The sequence below is a fragment of the Cicer arietinum genome, chromosome 7 (genome assembly GCF_000331145.2).
Source record: "Cicer arietinum cultivar CDC Frontier isolate Library 1 chromosome 7, Cicar.CDCFrontier_v2.0, whole genome shotgun sequence".
NCBI classification, from domain to species: domain Eukaryota; kingdom Viridiplantae; phylum Streptophyta; class Magnoliopsida; order Fabales; family Fabaceae; genus Cicer; species Cicer arietinum.
In genome coordinates, this window is record NC_021166.2 from 60870587 (window position 1) to 60890657 (window position 20071).

Here is a 20071-nt window from a genome sequence, read left to right on the forward strand (position 1 = left end):
CTAGACTATATTTATAGCAATTCTCTCCGACTTCGCATGCATCCCTGAGTTGCCTCTCCATATTTTTTATTATTTTGTGGAGCAAAATATTTTCTTGTAGCAAGCTAAAGCTCAGTAAGCTTTAGCTTGAGGGGGAGTGTTAGAATATTAAAGAATATCTTATAATATCTTTTATATTATATTAGAGTATCTTAAATTATTTCTTAGGATCAATTTATAATTATAGAGATATCTTAGAATATCTCTTATTATTATTATTATAATTTATTCCTAATTTAGGATTTAGTCTATGTTTCTCTATAAATAGAGATTAGTATTGAGTCTATTGTAATCAAGTCAGCATTAAGCTATTATCAATAATATTCAAACCCTTATTATTTTCTCTCCTCCTTTTCTCTAAAATCTCACACTTTCAACAGTGTATAATAGTTTTGAAGAATAAAACTATGTGTGATCTGTTAAACACAAACAAACCAGTGTATATTTGCACTAATTTATAGTCAGTTAATAATTTGTTACTTTATTGTATTGAGGCATCTCAAGTCTGAATGGAAATGGAAATGTTTTAGTGATGTGCCTATTCTATTATCTATATGACCCTTTAAATTTCTGAGTTTCCTCGTAACCAAAGAAATCCTAACACTTGCTATTCTTAGATCAGAAATATGCATTGAAACATCGCCCCCACCCCCCATTCAGGCACATAATTTTCATTTGTAGTTAACCATAAGTTCGTACCTATTTCAGTTTGTTGATTAACCATATGTTGTTTTGTGCCACTGCCAGCCTGTTATACTTGATTACCTTGCCAGCAAGACTATTTGTTCAGATGATTTGGTAGTTGTCTCGCCAGATGTTGGTGGTGTAGCTAGAGCACGTGCTTTTGCCAAAAAATTATCTGATGCTCCTTTAGCTATTGTTGATAAAAGGCGTCATGGGCATAATGTTGCCGAGGTATGTTAATGTACTCTTCTTAAGACCTCTCAGGAGTCAGGAGTGACTGCTGACTATTGTGTTCATGTTAAGCTAATTAAGCATAGTTATAGTCTAAATTGAATAAACTTTTAGACTTTTCTTATTGGGTGAATCTCATTTTGTAGGTGATGAATTTGATTGGTGATGTAAAGGGAAAGGTAGCAGTTATGGTAGATGACATGATCGATACAGCTGGTAAGTTTGTATAAAACTCTTGATGTGCTAGTGCAATATTGATAGCTTGTCTCTATGACAGTATAATCAGTTAGATTAGTGACTCAATTTATTCATTTCTGATCACTTCTGATCAATAAATGTGCTTTACACATATACATTTTTCGTTTATCTGAAACCATTGAGTTTCTGAATTTTCTTGTTCTAACTTAACCCTGTTAATTAAGAGGAGAGAAATATGCCACACTGAGATCCTTTTCAGGTACGCTGGACCTGCGCTGGAGGTGTGAGTTCCTATGTATTATAACAGGGTGTGGTAAAATGAAAAAGTCGCTATAGGAACTAAAATGAGAGAATACAAATTGAATTATATTTTCCTTTGCTGCATCTCCTCTTATTTATCATTCCTTGACATGGTATTAAGGCATCTATTGAAATAGTTGCAATGGCAGCTAAAATGATGAGAGAATCCAAATTGAATTATATTTGCCATTGCAACATCTCTTCTTATTTGTTATTCCTTGACATGATATCAATGCATCTATTGACCAAGTGGTCAAGAGTTCAATCCATGCAGCTCAACTATCTTCACATTTAATCAGACTAGATTATAGCAAATTGTATGTTAGACCTGTGCTTTGACCAAACTTTAGAGTGCAATGGGCTTTTGCTTGAATGGACATGTTGCTTCATTCCTGTTTTTATACCAGCTTAAACTTGACGGTTGCTTCCCTGGCCTTGTACTAATCAGTCTATTCATTTTACATAATTTTTTGCTAAAATTATAGTGCCACAAGGGATAATTTATACTTCGACATTCTTGATTGTTTGTGTCACTCTTGCTACAGCTTGGTATGACCAAGTCTTATCAATGGTCCTCTCAATAAATTCTGAATTTTTCTTATAGGAACCATCGCCAAGGGTGCAGCTCTGTTGCATCAAGAAGGGGCAAGAGAAGTCTATGCATGCACTACACATGCTGTTTTCAGGTATAATGGCCTTTTATATTCTTTTAATAATTTATTTCAACTTGTGGTCTGTGCTGAGGCACTTTAACCATGTCAATTGTAGTGAAATAAAAATAAAGGGACTCCGGTTCCCTTTTCATTAGTGTGACTGCTGTTCTAACTAGATTGATCTCAAGAATGTGGTGAGAGCGTGTTAAGTATGTCTGGGTACAAGTTGGTTTATACCTGTACCTGTGTACCAGTTTCTAGAGATCATTAATGTGTGCTTTTTTCCTTGGGACAGGAATCTCGACCAGCTTTCTTTTGGTATCTAATGTGGTCTATGTATATAGATAGATAGATACAAAGATTGGTGGACAAACAAGGGATGTGTTCTCCTTAGGAAGCAATCATTCAGTCTTTCTCATGTTTTTTCTGTATATTTTTTCTCTCTAAAATTTTGGGATCATTAATACAGTTGGGAAGATTATGAGGGGCTTCCTTTGGTCAAGGATTTGGTATATTGAGCGGGATTATTTGGTCAGTTGGGAAAACTGTTGTAAGCCTAATTGGAGTCTTGGACATGGAAACATGGTAGGATCATCTACTAGCTAACACAATACTTGCAATCTTTCCGGCAATTTCAGAACAACTACTATTATTTCAGTTGAGAGTTTTTGGGAGGAGTAAATACCCTGTGGCATTGTACAGCTAATGCAGTTATGTGTTGCCTATAGTTGGAGAGAATGCATAACTTGTAAGAACAGTTCTTAACATTGTATCTTAATTGGATAAAATAGCCTTTCTAGCTTCTTTCTGGTGCCTACTATGGGGTTTATTTAGAGTGGTTTCTTTCATAGGTATGGAGATTGCATTTGTAGAGAATGGTGAGCTTTGCTTAGTTTATGTGTCTTTTTCTTTTGTTTGTAGACATTCCTTAATCTAATATTGAAAATTTGTTTCTTGATAGAACCCAATGGTGCATGTAGCTGACATAACCTTGTGGGGCAGTGCTTGGTTCAGTTTGTTGTCTATTTTTTGTGGATTCTTATCCTAATTTAATGCACTCCCCTACTCTCTTTTCCTAATTTAGTGCACTCCCTCCTCTCCGCCCCCAAAGTTCTGTCCCCAATGCACTTATTTTCTTCACTGTGTGATATAATTAGCAGAATGACTTGTCCCCTTTTCTCTGTACTTACTTTTTCTTGCCTAGCAAAAGGAGGGTGCTTGGGGAGATTGCCGAAAATAGAAAAGATTTGAAGCATTTTTTTTTTTCCCTTTGATATTGAGATCTGTGAAGGATGTATTGCAATGATGGTTAATACTGCAGAGTTGTGTTTTTATGCAAGACATTTTACTCATGACTTATGCATCATTCTTGTGTTTACAGCCCTCCTGCTATAGAGAGATTGTCAAGCGGTTTATTTCAAGAAGTTATCATAACTAATACAATTCCGGTGTCAGAGAAGAACTATTTCCCTCAATTGACTGTCTTATCAGTGGCAAACCTTCTGGGCGAGACCATATGGCGCGTTCATGATGATTGCTCAGTGAGTAGCATATTTCAGTAAAATAAGTTTAGTTGGTTATTTCTTCATTCTATCAATAGGAAAAAAAGAGACCACTATCAATATTTGCATGCTTGCATACATATTATATAGATCTATTAATTTGCAAAGTTGAACATGTAACTAGAAGTCGATTTTTCCAATTTATCCTTAGACTATTAATTTTTTGTGGTTGAATTTGAGTTCTGTTTATCGAGCGGTATGTTAGCCTCTTCTGTTTTTACTTTGAGCAAAATGTTTTGCTAGTTTTGTTTGTATATGATAGAGTAGAATCAAAATTAGATTTATCTTGCAAAACTTTTTCTCTCTTTTTATCTTTGTCAGGGTGGAATTGAACCTTATTCAAGTTTGGGCATTGATTGAACAATTTGTTGTATTCATGTTATGCTGGTTCCAGCATATGACACTGCAGTAACAACAAGTGGAAGGATCCTAAAGTCAATTTTATATAGCAAAAGCTTGTCTTTAGTAATACCTGTTAGAGAATTGATTCGGCTGTTTTTTATACGTAAAAAACACGCTGTAGGTATATTTGGAATTCAAGGGAAATCGTGTCTTCTCTTTTCACCCCTTGAGTACAGTTTTCTTCTGAAAACTGTGAATTTTACTGTATGGAAAATATCGAATTGTGTGGCTGTATTCAGTGTATTGTTTCAATTAAGAAGCATTTTACTTAAATTGAACAAGCTCAAGTATATAATTATGCATAATTTATTACTGTTTTTACTCAAATACTTACAAAATGAAAATGCGCACTATTGCAGCGGAAAACTTTTCCTTTAACTTATTCCGCAGCGTTTCTCTTTGAAGTTTAAATGCACATGACATTTTGTCGCAAAAAGTTGTTTGTTGAGACTGCAAAGAAAGAGGAAACTATATATATAAAGAAAAAAAAAAAGGAAACTAATGATATTTATTTGATCTAACTTTTGAGGGTTATGTAACATTTGTTTCGTTTTAATAATGTTTTGCTTATTTGATTACAGTTGAGATATATATCCTTCACCTTTCAATTATAAAAAGAAAATTACATTTGTTTGTTGGTCTTAAATATAATCAAAAGTTAAGTTAATTTGTCTATAATTAATAACATTGTTCTTAGTCTAATCAAAAAAAGATATTGTTTTAAAAATATTTTACATTAATTTCTTAATATTGTTGTGGAGAAGTAGAGATAAGTGTTTTTTATTTATGTATAAAAAGTAAAGAAAAGTTAGTAATTATATTTTTTGTTCATAAAATAAATAAAAAACCTTAAATTATATCATTAATAAGTGTAAAAGGATATATTTTTTACTTATAATAGATCTTTTCCACTAACTCTCATTAGTTCCACCAATTCTCTTTCTACAGTTTCTATTTCTTTCATCAATTGTTCTACTCTCCACCACTCTATTATTATTTGGTTAGAATAGAGAATTTAATTTTCTTTTAAAAGAATTCTTGAGTAAAATAATAGAGTTTAATAACTCTACATAATAATGTAAATTATTTTACATTTTATAATGATAATTACAATCATATAATAAAATAATAAAATAAATAATTTTTATTGGTCGTCAATTAAAATTTATTTATACTAACATAAACCTACCTTTTTCTCAAAGTAATACTGATGTTATAATTTTATAAAAATAAAATGAATGACATGTCATACGTTATGTAAACGTTAACCATCGGTAAATCAACAAAAGGAATTTAGAAAAGTATAAGGATTTGCAGATGAATTAAATCTTAAAATTACATCCTAAGCATTTGTGTTTGGAGAAATTTGCATGTTTGAAAAGATAAGACGGAAGAGGGTGGTGGGTGTTCTGGTCCGACCAAAGGTTTGCTTAATGTTTACGACCTACTCTTCAATGTCAACTTAAATTACACAATTGACTATGACTTTTTATAATCTACCTTTTTCTTTTAGGGTTTTCATTTTCGAATTTGTTCATTTCTGTTTCGTTCGTGTTGTATTCATATATTTTCTTCTGTTTGTCAGGTAAAAGTTAAACATATACAACACACTGGAATTCAAAGATGAACGTGTTAACCCCCAACTTGGTACAACAACTCTCACTCTCATTCTCTAAATCTTTGTCATGTTTTGAATGGCAGAACAAGAACAAGAATGTGTTGTCCCTCACAGTCACAGTGGCAGAACCACCTCGTTCTTCAACTTTGATCCGAATGGGTGGAGGGCCAAGGACTTTCCCTGGTGGGGTGTCCAAGTGGCAGTGGAAGCGTATGCAGGCCAAGAAGGCCAAGCAGCTTCTGAAGGCGCGGCTGTGCCGTGAGCGACAGATATATGAAATGAGGAAGAGAGCTGAGCTTAAGGCTGCTGTGTCTGACCTGGAGAGGCCTTGGGAGGTGGTGGAGAAACCCCCCAAACTGTTCTCTGTCAGGGCCGATGAGCAGCTCAAGGTTTTGGCTGATAGGTTTCAGAAGCCTGGTGGTTTTGACCTTTGGACTGAAAATGATGGACCTCAACTGTTTCAAACACCTGATGAGTTGCCTTCTGCAAGGTTCTTTCCTAAAGGGGTTGTTCATAGTATCAAGCCTTATATGAAGGTTACTGGTGATGATTTGGTGGAGGGACCAAATGTTTTGGAAGAGGATGGCGATGAAGAGCGTTGGTCAGAGGATGTTGGTGATGGTGAGGGTGGTTCTTCTCCTTTGAACTATGGGAGGAATGGAGTGAATGTCAGCGGGCGATTGAGAAAGAATGTGAATGGAAGGAGGTATTTGTCAGAGGATGTTGATCGGTCCCATGGTGAGCGTTCTTCTCATTTGCATTCTGGGAGGAATGAATTGAATGTTCATGGTGTATTGAGAAAGAATGGGAATGGAAAGAGACATTCATTACTGGATGTTGATCGATCAAACGATAAAAATCATTATTCTTCTTTGAATTCTGGGAAGAATGGATTGAATGTTAATGATAGAATGAGGAATAATGTGAATAGAAGGAGGTATTCTTTAGGGGATGTTGATCAGTTGGATGATGAAGAAAATTATTCTTCTTTGAACTCTGGGAGGAATGGATTGAATGTTGATGATAGAATGAGGAAGAGTGGGAATGGAAAGAAGTTTTTTCCCAAGGGTGTTGATGGGTCGGATGATGGAGAGCGTTCTTCTCCTTTGTATGGGAGGAATGGAGTGAATTTTGATGGCAAAGGCGGGAATAAAAGGAGTGCAAGGAGTATTCCATCTAAGGATGGTGATAGGTCTAATGGGTCTGGTGATATCAGATTGAGGAGGAAGGAGAGTGGACAGAGGTTTATGTCAAAGGATGTTAATGGATCTAGTGATATAAGATTGAGGAAGAAGGAAAATGAACGGAGGTTTATGTTAAAGGATGTTAATGGGTCTAATAGGATGCATGAAGGAAGAGATGGTTCTGGCAGAACACAGAGAGGGAGTAATTCCATTGCAGGCAGAAGGTATGGAAAATATACTCAAAGGACTTCAAACAACGCTTCACCAAGGGTTAGAGATGCTGATTCTGAAGTTTATGATATGGGTTTGCAACAAGATGGAAGTTATCAATTTCTACAGAGTGAGAAATCTGACTCTACAAGTTGGTAAAACTGTGGACTCTTAGTCAAAGGGTTTTTCTTAGTCATCAATGAATTTTGATGTTCGTAAAGGGTTTTCTTGAGGAAGATGACTGATGCTTTGTCACACTTTCGCAGGCCTTGTAATAGTATATTTTGTATATAATGCATTTGATCTTGAATGAAAACGTTGAATTTTTCTCCAAGAAAACGTTGAATTTCAATATATATATAAATAAATAACAGGTGATGATATTATATCATAAATACCGGACCATTTCCAAGGTGATTTCTCTTATAAGTGCTGTGTTTGAAACCAACTTTTTTTAGTTTCAAAAAGTAACCAACAACAGTAGCTATATTATGTTTAGTCAAACTTTATAAAATAAACTTTGTCCTGGAGAGTTTAAGAGGTTTGTGGATTACATGAATATTGAGAAATTGATATTATGTGTGCATGCTAGAATCTAATCAAGATATGCATAAAGAAAGGGTTCTCTTGAATCAATTTTTGAGATGAGCTTTTCTAGAGGCTTAAAAATTTTGGAGTGCGATGTTTGAAGTGACATATGGGGATTGAAGCAGATGTAAGTTGTTAATCTGATTGCAATTCAGTGTTCTTGCGATCGTTCTATAGGAAACAAAAACCATATTCGAAATGGTATATGGCATAGTGGATCCCATGCAAGTTCCCAAGTCATACTCATATACCCTTCTCTTATTTCACCCAATTACCAAAATTGTTCTGTGTTTATATTTAATGCCAAACATTTTGCTGCAGGGATTTGCTTGCAAATATTTTGAGCTTAAAATGGGAGTCCTTAGCTCCCAATGATCACTTGTAGATTTCCACATCTCATAAGCTTATTTATGGGTTTGTAGTCTTGGAAAGGTACAATCCCATGGAAACCTTAACTGGATCTCAGTTTTCTCATATGATTAGTCTATACAGTTGTTTGGAGTGAAAGATATCTCGATTCATAAAAAATATGCAAATATAGATTTATGAATTTTTAAGTTTCTCATTTAAATGCGTGCTTGCTTAGATTGGAATGAAGTTTGGAAAACCAAAACCTCCCCTTCCTTTTATTTTAAGCTGAGTTTTGAAGGCAAAAATGAGGCAAGAGCTAATTTACAATAAGATCAATCTAAAAATCAGACTAGTGTTTTTTGGTTTTACTTTTTGAACGGACATATAAGAGCTCCAACTGAAAATGAAATACTCTTAAGAGTACAGTTTCTTAACACATTACAGGAACTGCTTATAACAGTTCATTACTAGACAAGAAACTAGACATCCCTATTTACAATCTCATCTCAATTTGCTCTTTCCTGCTCAAAATTGGAGCCCATGTCTCCTCAAATATGATCTATCAAATAAAGAGCCTCTGGATGATTTCCCATTTTGCACTGCTATCCTCACATGGATGGGACCAAGAAGGTACTTCTTTCTTTATATGTATCGAATTCCAAGGTGGTTTTATTGAAGCTGTGACTGAAACAGTTTGGAGCCTTCTTGTCCCATCAATTAAGTAACTATCTGTGACTCCAGTAACTATCCATAAAGTCTTGGAATGTCAATTATTCCCTGTCTTGGACATGTTGAGTTGCCAAGCTGTTGAAACTATGGGATCTGCTAGAGTACTCCTTTATAAGTTTGTAGAAGAAGGAATCTTCTCTTTCAAGTAACTTTGATGGTTCATCATATTCTGCAATTCTCCCTGTAACACAAGGTAAATATTAAGCTACGTCTTGGTAGTATCATATGTCAAACTCTACTGTCATTATTATATTACTACTTTTTCTGTAGAATATTTATCAATATCTTTCATATTTTCGTCGGTGTAATGTTTATTTACACGGTCTGTGTATAATTGTTGGCCTGAAAACCTATTCAAAAGCCTATTTTGTAACACAATTAGTTACAAAGTTAGTTGTAATTGTGCTGTCACACACTTACCATCACTGAGAACCAATACCAAGTCGCTATCAATAACTGTGTGGATTCGATGAGCTATTGTCACAACTGTTCGATCTTTGAACTCTTGACAGATGATATCCTGTATCACCCCATCAGTTGCAGAATCCACAGAGGCCGTTGCTTCATCTAGTACTAATATGCTACTTTTCTTCAACAAGGCTCTTCCAAGGCAAAATAGTTGTCTTTGTCCAGCACTCCAGTTATCACCATTTTCAACCACTGAAAAACCATTTCAGTTTAGTAATAATGATTATTACCAAAAGCATAATAAACTAACTATTAAACTTGATAGTTAATGAATCCAACCTGGGGAGTCCAACTTCTCTTCTTTGGCCCTCACTAGGTGACCTAGCTGACATTTATCTAGAGCCTGAAAATGAAAATATCATTTAGTTGATGATAATAATCTTTTTAATCTTCAGAGAGAATAAGGGTAAAAAATATTACTACTTAATGTGTCACAAACTGCAAATAACTTAGTGTTAGAAAATTTACTAGGCTATTTAAGCAAATTTCACATTGTATTACTTTTGTTGTTCTCCATAAAAAAAAATGTACAGGTTAAAGAGTTGTGTTGTGCATCAATTGTTTGTCTTGTGTTATTCTCTATGAAACACTGATACAAACATCAGACACTAACACCAGTAATAATTTGAAAAAATTGACGTTATTGAATGCAACTACACGTGTCAGTGTCGGACACCAGACACACCTTCAATATAAAATGTCAGAGCTACACATGCTATTCTCCTTGTCCTGTTCCTCAATGTGTTAGTGGATATTTATCTAGCTACTCTACTTAGGCTTGAATGAGTAGATATTTTTAACTGTGCTAATAGTGATAAAGATACATGAACTTTCATTTTCAATGTTCATGATCTAACAGTTTGATTAAAGTGTTTACCTCCCACACTTCAATGTCAGAGTATTGCTCCAGAGGATCCAGGTTTGCTCTAACTGTGCCCTCAAACAAGGCTGGATCCTGTGGTATAATGCTGAGCCTTGCCCTTAAGTCATGTAGACCTATCTCACATATGTCCACGTTGTCAATCATAATGCATCCCTCTCTTGGTTCAACAACCCTGAAAATTGCCTGTATGAGGGTTGATTTTCCACTGCCAGTTCGTCCTACAACACCGATTTTCTTTCTTCCAGGAAATGTGCAAGTAATATTTTTCAACACAGATGGAAGATGTTCAGCGTAACGTATCTGTAACACATTTTGTTTCATAGTAGAAGATAAGTTAGGAAAATTTGGAGAAAAAATTTGACTGTTAGTGTGTCCTAAATAAATTGTTGCCATCACAAACCTGCAAATTTTGGAAACATATTGTTCCAGTTTCTGGCCAGTTTCTTGGCGGACGACTGCCTTCAATCACAAGAGGTGATTCACTTGCTATATTTGTATATTGAAGAATTCTTTCAACTGATATCATTTTGTTTTCTGCATTGCAAATGTTCCATATAACTGAAGCTTGCAAGACATTAAGATTGATTCCATATGTTACTGCCAACCCTGCAATGCCTGTAACATACAGAAAAAAATGATAATCTTCTATTCCTGTGAGGAGCATTATTATACGATGACAATAACTCTGTACGTTTGGTTAAAACATGGATGATTGATGATCTTAAATGGTTCTAGTTGTATTGTTTTGTTATTCATATTTTCTCAATAAAGACTTGTGTACTTACTTGGATTGATGAATCCTTCAGGGAGGCTCACTAGCAAGACCAGTGAAAAGGCAAAAACAAAATTTGAAAGCAAATTCAATCTGTAAGAAAGCCATTCCATTGCAGACACATTATGAAACCATGGTCTTGAGAAGCCATCCAAAAGGACAAGATTTGTGCGCATGAAACGGCCTTCTTGATCAAAAGCTCGTATTGATGCAGCTCCTGCTAAAGATTCTGAAAAATGGTGGAGAATTGGAGTAATTTGTATCTGTGCTAAGCGAGCCAGTTCTCTTGCTGTTGGATTATAATATCGCTGAAATAAAGATCGTTAAACTTCTATTAGGATTTCATAGAACGTTTGATAGAGTATGCTAATTTTTGTCTACTAGTTTAAGATGAGTACTGCTCTTACATCTTCTGCATTAAATGTTATAGATTTTAAATTTGAATATATGTTCACATAACTTTTTTTTTACAGAATGTTTCACATACACATTGCAACAAAGAAATATTATATCTTGCATACATTTTGAAATTAGTAATGTGAGTCACACTTGTTTTCTGTCATATATAGATAGATAAGAAGGAAAAGAACACATACTTGGTACCATATGCAGACTCCAGTTACTGGAATGAAGATGAGAAATACTTGCCATGCTGCCTGACACATCACTGCAATAGTGCCTAGAATTTGTATTACTGAGAAAGCACACCATCCTATTTTGTTTGCCATTTCCATGTCTAGCACACTTTGATCTGTGGAGGCCTGAAATCAAAACTTTCAACTCTTAGATGCATTCTAAAGAAAACACTTCAAGCAGGTCAAGAGAGACATTAAATTACTTGGAAGTATTAAACAGCAAGCATCTAGATAACCAAGGAATTATTTTTTACATCCATTTGCTCTATACCATTGACACTTCTGATAGAAGACATGTTCCGGTGTCCAACACATTGATTACATTCAATTAATTTATTTTCTCAGATTATTATCGGTGTTGACGTGTCAATGTCGTATCCAGTGTTCGTACTATCTGTGCTTATAATGAAAACAGGTGTCTTTGACGTGCAACTTAGTGGTAAGAGTTAGATCTTTTAACCTCTACGGAAGGAGTCAAATCCAATCATGAATAATAATTTTCCTCTTTCCCAATTTTATTTTTTAAATAATGAAAACAGAAGGAAAAAATTTACAATTTCCTTTTTTTATCTTTTCTAGGTAGTACTTTTAAAGGAGATTCATATTCTAGGGGGATTTTATAATTGAATTATAGGTTTGAGTGCTTCTGTTTATGCATGTCATCTGAAATTTTAATAGTAATAAGAATAAAAAGCATAAAAATCATTGATATATATATATATATATATATATATAGGTATTTAACTAATTATTTGGAAGAAGAAAAAAATACAAACTTGTAATTTTACATCGCTTTTGTCAATAAGCGCTATAAAAGCCTTTAAAAAAAATAAGGAGGTCACAAAACTTTGTTTTATACTAAGTTAAGAGGTCTTTTAAAGCGCTTGTTGAAAAAACGTTGTAATAGGCTTTTAAAAAATAAGTTAAGAAAGTCTTTTACAGCTCTCTTTCAAAGAGCGCTGCTGTAATAGGGTTTGATATATAATAGTAAACCGCTTCAGTTTCCTCTTCATTTTATAAACTTCACTACGCTTCAGAGTCCTCCTCATCTTCATTGTCCTTCTCATTGCGAACCCTACTGTCCCTATGAACCATATTGCCAACCATCTCTATTGTGAACCATTTCCATCTTTGTTACTATTTCTACCAACCCTCATTCAAATACGTTATATATATATATGCTTACCCTGTTCAAGATTCTTCCAGTTGGGGTTGAATCAAAAAATGACATGGGGGCTCTTTGCACATTATGCAACATTCTTGTGAAAAAACTCTGTGCTGTCCAAAGTCCAACATTTAACACCAACATGGCTCTCAGCAGAACACAAAGTGAACCAGCAACAGACAGTAGCATATAAATAAGAAGTATGAAATTCATATCAAATATAGGCTTAGCATCAGCTTTTGTAGGACAAACCCAAGCCATCCAATAGTTACTTGCAATCTGAAGTATTTGGAATGAAGATTGTGCCAATATTATGATTGGAACAAGAAGTCCTCCTTTAACAGTTGTCAAATAAGACCAGTAAACTTCTTTTGATATGCTTCCTGTTTCTCTTTCTTCTTCTTGAACCAATTTTCCATCATTTCCTTTGCTATCTGAAGGATGGTTATCTTGCACTGTGTCAAGCTGTGTGTGCAAAAGTTCAGAACTTGAGTTTGAGTAGGTAATTGATTCCCCTTCAGGTATTGGATTTAAATTTGTTCTACTTGGATTTCCAACCATAAGAACTGACTCTAGTGCTTTGCTATGTGCACCAACTAATACTTCAAATCCTATATTTTGCTTTAGAAGTTCTTCAAATGTTCCAGCTTGTGCTATCCTTCCATTTTGCATCACCTGGTATTCATTTGGATCAGTTATTATGATACATCAAGTCAAAGTGATACTAGTTTCATCCTACTCAAATGTACGGCATGTATTTTAAAGAAGCTGCTCAAAACAACTTATTTGAAACAGTTCAGTTTCAGATTATGATCTGTTTAAAAATCAGTGACAAACAGATAAAAACTTCTAATAGTGATTATTTTTTTTAAAAAAAGTTGTAACAAACAGACCCATAGTCTTATACACACATGATAAAAAAATGGAAGAATATGAGTAGTTTAACAGATTATAATCTCTTCAACAACATAAATATAAAACCAAACATTCAAGCAACACTTACCAATATGAGGTCTGCTGCTGGAAGAAACTCAACTTGGTGTGTAACAAAAATTATAGTTTTCTCTTTGAGAATCCCCAGAAGACATTCCTGCAGAAAACATACAAAACAAAAAACATTGAAGCAATATTTTTTCTTAAACAAGTCCTAATCATACCATGAAATATTTACATAAATGTAAAGTAAAAAAAATAATAATAATCCGACCTTAAAGAGGTGAGTGCCAGTATGAGCATCCACAGCACTGAAAGGATCATCAAAAAGGTATATATCAGCATCCTGATAAACAGCTCTAGCTATCTGAATTCTTTGTTTCTGTCCTCCACTCATATTAATCCCTCTTTCTCCAATCTCTGTCATGTCACCACATGAGAATAGCTCAAAGTCCTTTTTCAATGCACAGGCTTCAACAGTTTTCTCATACTTTTCATCATTGAACTCTTTTCCAAAAGTTATATTGTCTCTAATATTTCCAGTAAGTATCCATGCTGATTGTGGAACATAAGCCTTTGTTCCACTAATCTTTACACTCCCTGATTGTTTAAATATTTCTCCCAAAATCCCTGAGAGCATACTAGATTTCCCCGAACCAACCGAACCGCAAATTGCCACCTTCATTCCTCTCTTAACTTTCAACTCAATTTCATCAAGTGTTGGACTTCTTGTTTCCTCAGGATCCCAGCTGAATCTTCCTTTCTCAATAACAACGTCAAATTCGGTTTTTTCCTTTGCAACATATTCAATGACATCATGTTGGATTTCTTCCTTCTTAAGAAAAGAAGCGATCCTATCGACCGAAACTTTTCCTTGAGCAATGACATTGAGTAAATCAGGTAGACTAAAAATAGGATCCTGCAACATTCGAAACGTCGCGAACGCTGATAAGACCCTTCCGGCTGTTAGTTCAATTCCCATGAACATACATGCCCAAAAAGTTATCACTGAAATGAATGTAGGTGAACCCCAAAAGATAAAAGCCGAAAATGCTGCTTGTCTTAACGACTTCATTAACCAACTATATTCTACACTTCTCAATGCTTCTATCCTTTGGAAAAATGTACTATCCCATGCTTGAAGTTTCAAAGTCCTCATGTTTCTTAGAACTTCTGAAGTTGCTTTCATTCTGTTGTCTTTTGCATCCATGATCTTTGTTTGGTACCTTTTTTGTATATTTGTTAAAGGTATGTTCAATGCCATAACTGCTAGTGTAGCAGCTAATGCAGCCAATGAACCTAATCCAAGATTTGTATGCAAAATGATAACAGCTAATGAAATTTGTATTGGCAGCATCCATATTACATTTACATACCAAACAAAATCCGTAATTCGCTGCACATCGACGCTCATATAGTTCATAATCTCACCACCGGAATGACTCTGACGCGATCTGCTAGACAAATGTAAGCCCTTCTTATAAATATGTGATATCAATGCTGCTCTAAGGCGGAGGCCTAATTGCCGAGCACCGAAAATCCATTGCCTTTGAGTTATGGTTTCGACCATTTTGGCACATAAGAAGCCTAATGACAAAAGGTATCCGCTCTTTACTCCGCGGGTATCTTTCTCCGCAAGGAAGTTCACAAAGTCAGTGATCAAATAAGGACCAACATAAGAAGCCGAAGCGCATATGATCGCGAAAAGCGCATTGATTGCTGCTTTCTTCCTAGCAAATAAATAGATTGCTTTGTAGATAGATGGATTTGAAGTTCCATCTTTCTCCTTAACTTGTCTAAGACTCTCATCAAATGAACAGTTTAGATATTCAGCAGAGTCCTTTATGTCAAGATCAGGTATATCATCCAATTGAATAGGTTTTCTATACCCTACTGCAAACAATGGATTGAGCCATGAGAAGTTAATGAGTTGAAAAAGTGTAGCTTTTCCATATGGTGATTCTTTTGAAAACTCACAATGTTGTTTTTTCTCATTTTTCTCTCCCAAAAGTGGTTCTGATATAGTTCCATTTGTGTCAATGATGATAACAATTCCTGTTTTCCCTCTTGTTGAAATAACAAAAAGACATGTTGAAGCAATCAAACCAATGAAATCTGCATATTCTTTTATACCAATCATACCCTTGTTTCTGATACTAAAATGAACATGAATTGGTGTGCTTATAATGCTCAAAAGGAATGTGAAAATCCACCAAGATCTTAGAACCCAAGGAAAATGAGAATTTGATTTTGACATCTTGAATATTGCTATAAGACTAATTGTCCATGATAACACTTGAACTATCTCTGATGTATATGATTCAAGTTTAGAGTTACACTGAGGCTCATGATTGAACATCAATGATAGCATTAAGGCATGAATAGCCAACAATATAGAGGTGCAAATTAAGCTGATTTTGTAAGCAAGGCCAAATTTTGTTGCATTTGGATGAACTTCTGAGACTTTGTTTTGCATGGTGATCTGGTTCATGCATTTTCTTAGAAGTTGGACTAAGAATATTGCAAGGAAGCCAAATTCTAGAGGTAAAATTATGTGTTCCAATAAGCATGGTGAGAATAATGGCTGCCATGTTGTCCAAGACATGCTTCTTAGTTCTTCTGTCAAAGCCAAATCAAAATCTAAGAGATTCATACTTTCATACTATATAATTCAAGCAAAAGTAATTAATATTCAACCTATAAAACTCATGTTATGTAAACAATTTTTTATATGGTCATAAGTGTTTATTTTTTATGCTACACTACTCTGACCTTGATTATAAGAAAATAAATAATTTTACAATTATTAAGAAATATAATTAAATACCATTAATCTTTTATAATTTAAGTGAATTATCGAAATTGTTTGATGAGAAGATAAATAAAAGAGAGAATATGATATATTGTGAATGTAAATTTTTTTTACACTGATATCCAATAAGTTGCAGATACAAAAACGAGTTTATGTGAACATATCGTAACTTTTCATTAAATATTATGTAAAATTATTTTACATTAATTATATCATCATTTAATTCTAAACAAAATTTGTATTAATTTCAAGATATTTTAAGATATATATCATTTATTTGAATGAAAAAAAAATTATAATATTTGATGTACTCATGAAGTTGTCTATTCAAAGATGACATTGCCTATAGGTATAGAACTCTTACAGAATTTTGAGCTAAGTGAAGCATAAAAACTAATAATTGAACTCTTTATATGGCATTATTCATGAAGGTACCAAATAGTTTCCAAAATTAAAAAACAAAACTTAAACACCTTTATTGTAAACATTTCTCATTTTATCTGTCTACTATAGTTTAAATGATTTATTTATTAAATTGTTAATCTATAATCATCCTTATCTAAAAATTCAAAGACCGTAAATTTTCTTTCTACATCTTGTATTACTGTATTCAATAAATAAATTATTTCGTTATGCTATAAATAAAATCATTTTTTATTCAATAAAAAATTAAAAAAAAACGTAATTTAGACGTAGAAAATTAGAAATCTGTGTGCAAATTTAATTGTACCTCTTTTGTTTTTAAACGAATATTTGTACCTCATTAGTCATTATCCCTTTCAACATCATTCCAAATTGTTTCTTTCTGTAAAATTGAATGAATGATACTGACAAATATAAAAATAATAATTTTATTACTGACTCGGTTTAAACTTTAAACCATTCTTAGTCATTTTCCATTCGTCAATAATTGATTAACTTTGACATTAAGTAATGTTGTTAACAGAAAAAATATACGATAAGATATGATTGGTATCGCTGCTAATTCAATAAATGTGCACATTTCTCAACAAATTTCTGTTCTTCCAATTATTTTGTGATCACACTATTTCTCTATAAAATTAATTTATTCAAAGAAATATATTTGACTACAAATAATTTTTAAAATTAAAGTATAAATTTTAATTTCAAAAAAACTCGAAATTAATTTTATTTGATATTTAATTTATTTTTTGGAAAATTAAAATTAATAATAAAAATATAAAATTGATTTTAGCGTATTTAAATATTTACAAATAAAATTAATTTTAACTTTAAATTAATGTTAATTCTAAATTATAATTTTTATACTAAGATTTAAAATTCAGTTCAGTTTTATTTTAATATATTTAAATATAGATCACATTTACATTTAATTAATTTTTAATTAAAATCAATTTTATAAAATAAATTTATCAAAATAAATTTTAATCACTACAACTCCAATACACATTTAAAAGAATATATTCAAACATTGACATCTCCACTCATTTAAAAATATAAATAAAAAGGAGGAATGCAATTTTGATTTTTCCAATGAATAAAAAATATAAGGCCAGAAATGGAAAGGTTATTCATATGATTAAAAGTTTAGATGAATGAATCCAACATCGTTATTGACAGGCTGTGACCGAATACATTTCCATCACTGTGTGGAACCAACTTGGAAACCACTTACTCCATGTTTGATTTTCAAAGATATATACTATTTTTAAAAGAAATATTAACAAAAAGATAATTATAAAATATGTATTTAATATTAATTTTTAATTAAATTCATTGAATTTTTTACTATTATTTTTATTTATTTTTTATTTTTTAAAAATATATTATTTTTTAATGTATAAGATGTTAGAACCGAGAGGAGAAAAAAATAATATAAACTAAAAAAATCGTATATAAATATTGACATGCAAGAAACATTTTCAATTATATTATGCCACCATTTCAAAAAAGTGAGTCTTTTATGAACCTAAAATCTCACTTATGAAGCTTTTGATATTTTTTTCAGAAAAGAAGAGCTTCGTTTACTTTGACTTTGAGTGTGGATTATTATATTTAATGTTCATTAAATGTGCAAATATTTTATTCACTGAATTTAATATTCTATATATGATTTTGCATATAATTGCTGGAAAACATCTCATTACAAAATAATGAAGTCACAACTACACTGTAAATTATAACTCTGCTTAACAAAACATGTTAAATGAAATTCCATAGACTGAATGTTGCCATATGATTCACTTGTGTCTAATTCTGAATACCATTGCAAGTTGCAACATTTGTTTTATAAAATCTTAAAATTATAAGTCATATTTTTTGTAAAATTATACTTTGATTTTAAATTCACTTTGATATAAAAAGAATTGAAGTATTTCAGAAACTACTATGAAGTGTTTACACACAATGCATTCTGGTTTAATACAATTATTGAAGCTATGAAATACAGATACTCACATTTAATATAACGCTGACATAGACTATGAAATACAGATACTCACATTTAATATAACACTGACATGAACGCGTAAACATCAATAGTAATTCAAAAAATTAATTAATTAAATTTAATTAATGTGTCAAGTACCAGATACATATGTGTATTGGACACTGAAACACATCTTTGATCAAAATATCAGTGCTATATATTTACGAACTTACTCAAATAGTTCTCAATGTTAATGTAATAAAGAGAAAGTTAGGTGAATGAATTTGTAAATATGATAAGAACTTACTTGTTGCATCAGATAAAAGGTTGTAGAAGTTCTCCAAAGCCATGCTTGCTTCTCAGCTTAAATCTCAAAATCTGCTTTTGGTTCTGCAGAAAGTGTCACAAAATAATTGAATTTAGGTTCCTAAGATTGCATTAATACATAGTATAGTATACATACATGAATATATTTACCAAGTACTAACCACTCTAGTAATAAATTATGGAATTTAGAGCTTGGAAATGAAGTACTGAAATTTGGAAAAACAAAGAGAAGGAAAAAAATAAGTGAGGGACATAGAGAGTGAAGCAGAGGAAATTTGAAGAAAAGTTGAGTTTGGACCAAAAACAAAAGAAAAACACTACATTATATAAAGGGAAAACATATAATATAAATATTTATTTTATAGTCAATGATATTAATAACTTGGTTCTGTAAGATTAGATGTCACGTGAGAGAGTCCTACATAATTGATTTTTGTCATTTTATATAGTTTTGATGAAATATTTTGTGGTGTTCAACTTTGGTAGGACAGCAAAAGCTAAGAAGCATACCACTTATTTTGATAGACACATAATTGGTTAAAAATAAAAATGATATGCAAGTTGAAGGTGAATATTTTGTGACATTGTATAGTGAAAGAAAGAGAAAACTCTTAGAAAATGTGAAAAAGTTAAAAGTTTTAGGCATCATATGGATGAAGAATCTTACATTTTGAGTTGATTTTTATAACAAATAATTGAGAATTGAAAGAAAAAAAAAATATTAAATGATAAAAGTTACTTTCAAAGTTTTCACTTTGTGATTAATATTGTTATATTATATACTATTTTTTATATATATATATACTCTTTAGTACAAGGTATTCAGTCATGGTTTTTAATTCAATTTGCGGACAAATAGATTCAATGTATATTACAGCTGTTAATAACTATATAATGATTATATATTTATACTAAGT

The 20071-nt window shown here is 32.4% G+C and overlaps 3 protein-coding genes across 8 annotated transcripts in view; 2 read left to right on the forward strand and 1 right to left on the reverse strand.

Annotated features, from left to right (window-relative positions):
• Positions 1-4342, forward strand: part of LOC101488477 (ribose-phosphate pyrophosphokinase 1) — an 8278-nt gene extending 3936 nt beyond the window's left edge. For 2 of the 3 annotated variants that reach the window (XM_027336984.2, XM_004510097.4), the window contains 5 exons: positions 787-954; positions 1101-1170; positions 2057-2138; positions 3487-3646; positions 3989-4342. In XM_027336984.2, the coding sequence (XP_027192785.1) occupies positions 787-954; positions 1101-1170; positions 2057-2138; positions 3487-3646; positions 3989-4027 (519 nt within the window). In that variant the 3' untranslated portion in view covers positions 4028-4342. The remainder of the gene's footprint in view (positions 1-786; positions 955-1100; positions 1171-2056; positions 2139-3486; positions 3647-3988) is intronic. The other variant, XM_073363784.1, reaches the window with a different exon arrangement.
• A 996-nt stretch (positions 4343-5338) lies between these two features.
• LOC101515718 (uncharacterized) lies at positions 5339-7476 on the forward strand. The gene is made up of 2 exons (XM_004510096.4): positions 5339-5493; positions 5655-7476. Exon 2 carries the CDS (start codon positions 5693-5695, stop codon positions 7238-7240), a length of 1548 nt encoding a protein of 515 aa, XP_004510153.1. The 5' UTR covers positions 5339-5493; positions 5655-5692; the 3' UTR covers positions 7241-7476.
• Positions 7477-8325: 849 nt separating this feature from the next.
• Positions 8326-19472, reverse strand: LOC101515169 (putative ABC transporter C family member 15). 4 transcript variants are annotated; one of them, XM_004510094.4, is made up of 12 exons: positions 19316-19472; positions 19135-19217; positions 13880-16224; positions 13676-13762; positions 12694-13347; positions 11469-11633; positions 10886-11180; positions 10501-10715; positions 10095-10400; positions 9497-9560; positions 9170-9409; positions 8326-8930 (listed from the first exon to the last, which is right to left on the reverse strand). In XM_004510094.4, the coding sequence occupies exons 2-12, from the start codon at positions 19175-19177 to the stop codon at positions 8791-8793; spliced, it is 4554 nt and encodes a 1517-aa protein (XP_004510151.1). In that variant the 5' UTR covers positions 19178-19217; positions 19316-19472; the 3' UTR covers positions 8326-8790. The 4 variants fall into 4 exon arrangements, with proteins under 4 accessions (XP_004510151.1, XP_027192518.1, XP_027192519.1 ...); XM_027336717.2 differs by having other exon boundaries at positions 13880-16245; XM_027336718.2 differs by having other exon boundaries at positions 13880-16245; positions 19305-19470.
• Positions 19473-20071: the final 599 nt, after the last annotated feature.